At 44.6% G+C, this 8,311-nt stretch overlaps 1 protein-coding gene across 4 annotated transcripts; it reads right to left on the reverse strand.

Moving 5' to 3' along the window:
• Positions 1-3,816: 3,816 nt before the first annotated feature.
• Positions 3,817-7,867, reverse strand: CIART (circadian associated repressor of transcription). 4 transcript variants are annotated; one of them, XM_005867384.2, is made up of 6 exons: positions 7,790-7,867; positions 6,774-7,201; positions 6,525-6,600; positions 6,199-6,277; positions 5,971-6,082; positions 3,817-4,507 (listed from the first exon to the last, which is right to left on the reverse strand). In XM_005867384.2, the coding sequence occupies exons 2-6, from the start codon at positions 7,140-7,142 to the stop codon at positions 3,983-3,985; spliced, it is 1,161 nt and encodes a 386-aa protein (XP_005867446.1). In that variant the 5' UTR covers positions 7,143-7,201; positions 7,790-7,867; the 3' UTR covers positions 3,817-3,982. The 4 variants fall into 4 exon arrangements, with proteins under 4 accessions (XP_005867446.1, XP_005867448.1, XP_005867447.1 ...); XM_005867386.2 differs by having other exon boundaries at positions 6,774-6,948; positions 7,790-7,860; XM_005867385.2 differs by having other exon boundaries at positions 7,737-7,817.
• Between the last annotated feature and the right edge of the window lie 444 nt (positions 7,868-8,311).

The raw sequence follows: 8,311 nt of genomic DNA on the forward strand, positions 1-8,311 counted from the left end.
CACACTACACGCATCCTCGTCAATTATGCTAATTACTTTAGAGTAAGCCATGTTCAAAATACCCAAATAGAGCTACACTGGGACATCATGCTTATCAACAAAGTTTTATTGAACGCCTGCTCTGTGCTAAGTATTGTTGATATCATCCAGTACCTTTTGGATCACCAAAAAACAGTACGTAGACAAAAGATAAATAATAAAACAAGGTAGCATATGATAAATGCAAAATAAGTTATATAGGCTACAGCATAATATGGTGAAAAAGCACTGGATTAGAAGTCAGGAAATCTGGATTCTATTCAAATTCTGGTATCAGGCATATGACCTTGAACAAGTCCCTTAAACCAGTAATCTGCAAACTACTGCCTACAGGTCAAATCCAACTCCACCAGTGTTTTTGTAAATAAACCTTTATTGGGACACAGCTGTGTTCATTTGTTTATATATTAGGTATGGCTGCTTTGGGCTACAATGGCAGAGTTGGATAGTTGCAACAGAGATGTATGGTTCACAATGCCTAAAATATTTACTATTTGGCTTTTGCTGATTCCTGACTTAAACCTCCAGTCTATTTCCTCATATGTAAAATGGAACTGATATTTGCCCTCAATCACACAAAATTTGTTGAGAATCAAATAAAATATAAAAATACCTTGAAATAAAGGAAGGGGGAAAGTAATATTTTGAGGGCCTACTATATACCAAACCCTGTACATGATCTCATTTTATGGGCCAAAGGCTGAGCCAATATACTATGTTTAATGGAGAGAGTAATTGGGAGAAAGACTTGTTAGTCACTGACAGAAGGGTAGGGTTTAGTTAACAGAACCAGAAAAGACTGAACAAAGTAATCAGCATGAATAGGAGTTGAGAGGCAAAAAGACTTACAGTTTATGGCTCAGTTGGTTGAGAATGTTGTCCCATGTCCCAAGAGATCGCCAGTTCCATTCCTGATCAGGGCATATGACCAGGTTTCAGGCATGCTCCCCAGTAGGGGGCATGCAATGGCGTGCAGGAGGCAGCTGATTGATGTTTCCCTCTCATGAATGTTTCTCTCTCTCTAAAATCATATTTTTAAAAAAAGGCTTATAGTGTTCAGGGTCAAATAAGAAAACTGGAACAGAGGGATCACACAGGAGAGCAGGGGGGAAAATAGAGAGCTTGACTAAAGGTTTTGGACTTTCATCTTAAAGCACTGGCGAGCCATTGGAGAATTTAAATAGGGAATGACACTCAAAGCATTGTTCTAGGAAAATTTATCTGGTTATTGTGAGAAGGGATTGGAGGTAAGAAAGACTATTGCTATAGCCAAAATTTACATCAGAGAGGTGGCAATAAAATGAATGGGAAGAAATGTATTTTAAGAGATATTCCAAATACAGAATAAAAAGGATTTGATGACTGAATAACACCAAGTTTTAAGCCTAGTTATCTGGGAAAAGGATGGTAGATAGATAGCACTAACAGAAGAAAAAGAGACTGTAAGAAGGCAGAACAGAACATCTTTAAAGGAAATATAATGTTTGTACTGGTGAGCACTAGAAAAAGCACCAGACTATAATCCAATTGCACCTAAGTTTTGTCATCTATAAAATGAAGGGGTTTGATCAGATACAAATGGTACCTCTTGGATATAAAATGCTGAAATTTTTAATAAGTTTTAAGTGTTAGTAATATGTAAATAGAACTCTCCAGCAGGAACTTAGACATTCATTATGTCATCTCTCAGGTGAAAGATTGTGACTGGAGATGAAGTTCTTGCAGTCTTCTAAAATTGAGGCAATAATTATAGCCATGAGGATGAAACCTCTAGTGAAAGGATGTTGTCAGAGAAGAATAAAGAGCCAATGTGTGAGCCTAGGGGAACACCCACACTCTGGAATTGGCAGAAGTGGTGCCATTTAGAGTTATAGAAGTTGTTGCCAGATAGGTAAGAGGAGAATCAGGCTAGTGTCATGGGATCTGAGGGAGGAGAGTTTCAGTAGGCAGCATCCAGAGTGTCAAATGATACAGGGAGCATGAACTACATAGCCTTTGTAAAGGCCCCCTGGATCTAGCTCTTGATTGGGTGGAAGCTACATTGTAATACTCTGATTCTGTGAGCTCATTAGTGACCTGGGAAGGTGCAGTAGAGTGTTAGTAGAAGCTAGCCTACAAGAGGTTAAGGACTGAGTGGTAGGAGGGAGTCAGAAAGTATGATTAGACTACTCTGTCAAGAAGTATGGAGAGAAAAACAAGACAATCAGGCACAAGAGAGGTTTTCAAGAAGGGGGAACCTGATCAAACTTATAGGAGAGTCTGGCCAGTGTGGTACAGTGGATTGAGCATTGCCTCATGTACAAAGGAGTCACAAATTCGATCCCCAGGGGGTGGGGGTAGGGGGCGTGTGGGAGGCAGCCAATCGATGTATCTCTCTCACTGATGTTTCTCTCTCTCTAAAATCAATAAAGAAAAACATTTTTTAAAAACTTGCAGGATAAAGAATAAATAATTCAAGAACAAATTGAAGTTACAAAAGAAAAAGGTTAGAATAAGTGGTATAGCAAAAGTTCCAGAAGTGAAAGGTAACCAAAAGCACAAATGGAGAGGTTTGCTTTAGAAAGGAGGTCATGTTCTCTGAAATAAAAGGAAACAATTATTCACTGAGAAAAGAGGACTTGAGACGTAGGGGAAAGACATATAACTAGCTGTGAGGAACATACTCAATAGCCAATAAACAATAACTAAGATGACTGTGTAGTCTGATATACAGTCAAGACTTAGAATGGGAGAGGATATGGTTTTTGGTGGAAAGGGAGACAAATCAGGAAGAGTACTATACAGAGAGTAGATATATAGGTAATTTCACAGACTTCATTTTTGCTACCTGATAACACTGGATAGGTAGCCTTCCTTAGTCCAACATACAGAGGAGGGCAAGAGTAGATTGATACTTGTTCATAATAACTAATACAATAATAATACAATAAACTTTCCCATGCTTACAATTGTAAACATACTTTTGCCCACCCCTTTACATTTAGCAACTGCAGCTTTTTTTTTTTTTTAACTGCAGCTTTTTTATTAAAGATGAGGCCCAGCCAAAACCGGTTTGGCTCAGTGGATAGAGTGTCGGCCTGCGGACTGAAGGGTCCTAGGTTCGATTCCGGTCAAGGGCATGTACCTGGGTTGCGGACACATCCCCAGTAGGAGATGTGCAGGAGGCAGCTGATCGATGTTTCTCTCTCATCGATGTTTCTAACTCTCTATCCCTCTCCCTTCCTCTCTGTAAAAAAATCAATAAAATATAAAAAAAAATTAAAAAAAAAAAAGATGAGGCCCAGTGTCTGAGGGGACTCCCCATTCTAACAACTCTAGGGCACCCCTTCTCTTCAAAACTGGCAACCACAGTGCCTGTTCTGGTTCTTATGTCCCACCTCTGGCAGCAGATTACATATCATTTATCCACAAGCATCAACAGCTCCCATCAAGGCAAAGAGCTATTGCAAAGCAGAAGAACCTGCTAATCTGGGCCAGCTGGATGATTACAAGAGGGAAAGACACAAAGGGAAAGGTACTATTCTCTGAGCCCGAATGAAAAAAAACAAAGCCAACTGAGCCCTGTAACTGTCCCAAGGCTGTTCCCTAGGAAGCCAGCAGCAGAGTCCCTCTTCCTTTCCCACAGGACTTACATTGTCCCATCCAGACTTCCCACTTGGTGGAGCTCGACTTCACAAACCTGCCCATCCCCTTCCTTCTTTTCTGCAGCACTGAGGATAAATATTGGTATTTGAAACAGAAGGTTTCAATTCCCCCCCCCCCCCAATCAGCAAACTGTTTAGGTATAAAATTTCTTTAATCAGAAAGGATTTCTCTTCCCTTAACACAAATGCACACATTAAAAGTAATACACACACACACACACACACACATACATACACACACATATATATGTACAGACATATATTTATACAAATTAGAAACTACAGTCTCAAGTCTTGGATTAGGGGTTGAGAGGATGGACATCAGGAGCAACTGGAGGATGGCTTCTCATTTGTTCTAGGTGTCCCACAGTCTTCTCTCTGGCCATGGTGGGAAGATCACGAGGGGACAGGGGACAGCTCCAGTCTGATTGCAGAGTTACTGGCAAACTGTGGCAACGAGGTCTCTCTCCAGATAGTTTCTTAGGATAACCAGGGATGGCAGGAGATGCTGTAGTAGGTGGAACTGGACTGGTCGGGGCAGAGTGGGTAAAAGGCTGCTCTCCATGCTGAAGGAAAAAGATGACACCAATGCTGGTTCCGGTGCCTAAAGGACCCTGGCTAAAGGAGACAGTACTTGGAGTACTGAGAGGGGGGTTGCAAATTGGAGTGGTGTGGATCCAAGTGAGGTTCATAGCTGGCCATTGAGGGAGATGCCAAGGCTGCTTTGGTTTTAATACCAGATGTCCTAGCTGTGTCTGTTCCATCTTTTCCAGGGAAGGTGCAGGAGAGGAAGCAGCTGGATAACTGCGGTGGCTCAGACAATGCTAGGGAAGGGGAGAAAAGAAAAGAAATTATGAGACAACTTTCAGATGAACTCTACCTGGTTACTTAAACCTTTGCTTTCCTTGGGAACTGTTTGCAAAGCAAACATCCCTTGTTTTATGCAACAGATAATTTCCTGCCAGGTCATAATTAAGTAAAAGTTTTAGTAACCAAATTATATTTTCATTTACTCAACAAATACTTGAGGGCCCACTATGTACCACACACTATATTAGGCACTAGATATTCAGACATATATCAAATAAAACAGTCCTATGGGTTATTACTTATAATTCATTTTTAATTTCTTTTCATTGGAATCATTTCCCATTTCTGTATTTTAAATTCTAATTTCCTATGTTGAATGCCTTAAGAAGTATAAATTAATATGCAGGCAAGATCTTCCTGCTTATTTGTAAAATTTTGTTTTTAAATTACAGTTTACATTCAACATTATTTTGTATTAGTTTTAGGTGTATTATGTTACACAGTTACACAGTTATTGCAATACTATTGGCTATATTCCCTATGCTGTACTTTACATGCCCGAGACTATTTAGGTCCATCCATACTATTGTAAATGGTAAGATTTCATTGTTTTCCTCCCAGTTATTTTTAATAATTTTTAAAATTTAATTGATTTTTTAGAGAGAGGAAGGGAACAAGAGAGAGAGGGAACATCTTTGCTGTTCCACTTATTTATGCATTCATTGGTGGATTCTTATATGTGCCCTAACCAGGGATCAAACCTGCAACCTTGGCATATTGGGACGATGCTCTAACCATCTGAGCTACCCGGTGGCTTATTTTAAAATTGATTATTCTCACGGTGATAACTGTGGTTGATTGAAAACAAGGCCTGTCTATTATCTACAGGAAACTTTCTCCTCCCTATCATTCGAGTGCCCCTAAATACCCTATTATTTGAAGGCCCAGAAAATAGTTCACTTCCACACTAGGTCTAAGGCTCTAAAAAGCCCCCATGAGTGCTCCAGGGCTGCCCTCCTCTCTCCCAGTGATGTACTTATGACCAGTCCATTAAACCCATGCTTCCAGAGGATCTGGTATGACCATACTTGGGTAGGAATAAAAAGGAGAAGGAAAGCATCTTAGGGGCAGCAGAGAAAAAAAAGATTTGCAGAGAGAAAGGATTTGGGTTCAGGGAGTGAGACACCTTCCGACCTGAATCATTTGGCCAGGTAAAGCGCCTTCTATATCTATGCAAAAAGCAGATAAGCTGCCATCTGAGGGGTAGGATTAAATCTCACGGAGTCCTTTGCAGTGACAGAACAAAAATAACATCTAGGAATCAAGACAATAAAGGAAGTTTCATTTTCCCTGAAAAGGAACTTGTCGAAAAGATAAAAAGACCCAGGAAGAAATGGAAGAGGAAGCCCATTTCTAATTGTACACTTCATTTCCTTGGTTAATTTCCCACCTCTTCCTCAGGTTTATAGATTCTTACCTTGGTCAGCTGATGCCTGCTACTGCGCAATGATGACTTCTGGGCAGCTATGTGAGGAAACCAAGTCTTTAGCATTCCTTCTACCTGTAGCAGAGTTCTCAGATAACGCTCCCTGTGAAAAAGAAATTAAAAAAAACCAACACAATTAAATGTGAAAGAAGCAACATGACAGGGCTGAAAATACCTCCTTTTTAATGACGTACCGAGGAAAGAGCCAGAAGAACTTACCCCATCTGTGGCTTCTGCAAAACACCTATGATACGCTGGATCCTGTCCATTGCCACACTCTGCTGGAAACTGCTCAATCCTGGGTTCGGGGAGTGAGAAAGAGATCAAGGATTGGAATTCAAGAATTTAGTCAGGTACAGAAAGGAAGGACAGCAGGGGGTTAAAATGGATTCACCCACAGAAATTAAGTCCCCGAAAAAAAAAAAAGGAATAATCAAGACCCAAACAAAGACTTACAAGAAATACACATTTAAAACAGATTTTCAAAGAGAGAGGAGAGAGGAAACGCGAGAGATGTGAACCTAGCTCGGATGAATGCAACTAACCTCTTTCAAAGCGGCCCATCTTCAACCCATTCAGGAGGTCTGTGAGAGGACGTATGAATCCCTGGAGCTCTTTACACTGTAGAAAAACGGGAGGAAGGCTATGAGCATTGCTTACACCAGCACTGATTCTTCTTCCACCTCCAAATCCGGGAGCCAATACTATCCTCACAGGGTCCTTACCAGTAGCAGGGTGCCAAGACACCCCAGTAGTATCTGCTCCCCCCCGCCCCCCCCCCCCCCTTCTCTTACCTTCTGAGCAAAGAGCAGGTCTCCTTCTGTGGTTGTACCACGGATGTTTAGACTGGTCTCCAATGCACGGCGATCTCTTGATCTTTTGACCCCAGACCCTGCCATAGGAGAAGCCAAGCCCCGCTGTTCCAAGTGAGATGCTGTACGTTGGTTCCTGGAAACCTTGGGTCGTTGCCTGCAGCGGATAGGACCGGGGCTGGGCCGAGAGCCTCCCCTCTGCCCAACAGTGTCCGGCCTGGGGCCACGGGCCCCCTTCTCCTCCCCCTCACTATCCGAGGGGAAGCCAAAGTCACTGTTCACCGGGGAGGTGGAAAAGGAGGAAGGGGGAGAGGAGGAAGAATAGGAGGAAACGCTAGATGGAGAATCCATAGGTTCAGAAGCAGGGGCTGGAGAGCAGCTCCTGGAGTACCCAGAGATCGGACCTGCAACTGAAGAGCAAAGCAAAGGAGTTGGAAACCAGAATCCGAGAATCAGGAAATGGACTGGGCGGCTGGGGTGTACGGAGCGGGACAATCCTCTCTCCTCTCTGCCTCGCCAATGTTACCTGTCTCAGGGCCATCGTAAAAGCCATCTCCCCAGCCTCCATTAAGAACCCGAACTGCCGCTCTGGCCTTGGCAGAGCAGCTCTTAGCCCGACGGACTTCTGTTCTCTCTTCCCTCATTTCAAGAGCAAATACCTGACTTAACACCTTCCCCGGCCCGGCCCATGGTTCGCCTGATGAGTTCCGAGCCTGACTCCGCAGCGAGCCTCTCCATCGGACGTCACGCCACCCCGGAGCGTTAAAGCTCCGGCACCGGAACCCACCTAGTGACTCTGCAGGAACCCCTCCCATAGAGACATTCCTTCTCCCCCCCCCCCCCCCCCCCCCTCTCTTTCTCATCAGGTTTCCTGCTCCGGACCCTCTCGGGTCCCTCTGCCACGTGATACGATCCCTCCCAATACCAAGAGGTCCCTACACCTACTCTCTCCCGGGCCGATCCTCCCGCGCAGCTCCCAGTCCTCCCGGTCTCCTCACCTGTGTCGGCCGGCTCAGCCCGGGCTGTCTTCAGCTCCTCGCACACTCCGGTCGCGGCTCCCCACCTCCGCCTCCCTCCCAGGGGGTCCCGCCCCTTGCCCCTCCCAGACACGTGCAGTTCCGCACGTGCCTTCCCCCCTGCGTACACAGACCTCGTCCCCTCATTGGTCTGCTCGCCGGTGGCACGTGACCACAGTGACTGACAGTCTCACCCCATTGGCTACAGCACACAGGGGCTCGGCCAATAGAGAGGCGGTCAGGTGACGATTGGCTGGAAGGGCAGCATTCCGTGCCCCGCCCCTACATGCGGCTCGGGGAGAGGACCCGGTGATGAGAAAAGGAGGAGGATGGAAAAAGACTGGAAAAGAAGGGAGGGGAGGAAAAGGGCGGAAGCCGTGGCCTTAAATAGGATGGTGGTGCGCCGGAAACGCGTGGCCGGGGTGTGCTGAGTGGTTGCGTGACCTGAGGCGCACGCCTCGAGATGTAGGACTCCCGGCTCCTCGGGATCCGGCCCCTCTGCCC

This window comes from Myotis brandtii, unplaced genomic scaffold (assembly GCF_000412655.1).
Source record: "Myotis brandtii unplaced genomic scaffold, ASM41265v1 scaffold250, whole genome shotgun sequence".
NCBI classification, from domain to species: domain Eukaryota; kingdom Metazoa; phylum Chordata; class Mammalia; order Chiroptera; family Vespertilionidae; genus Myotis; species Myotis brandtii.

Bases quoted from the DNA above. Each gene is read 5' to 3' on its own strand.
- CIART (XM_014540708.1), bottom strand. From the start codon at position 7,529: ATGGAGAGGCTCGCTGCGGAGTCAGGCTCGGAACTCATCAGGCGAACC. The intron at 6,601-6,773 runs GTAAGAGAAGGG...GTTTTTCTACAG, and splicing joins ACCTGCTCTTTGCTCAGAAG to TGTAAAGAGCTCCAGGGATT. The intron at 4,508-5,970 runs GTAAGAATCTAT...CCCCTTCCCTAG, and splicing joins GCAGGCATCAGCTGACCAAG to CATTGTCTGAGCCACCGCAG.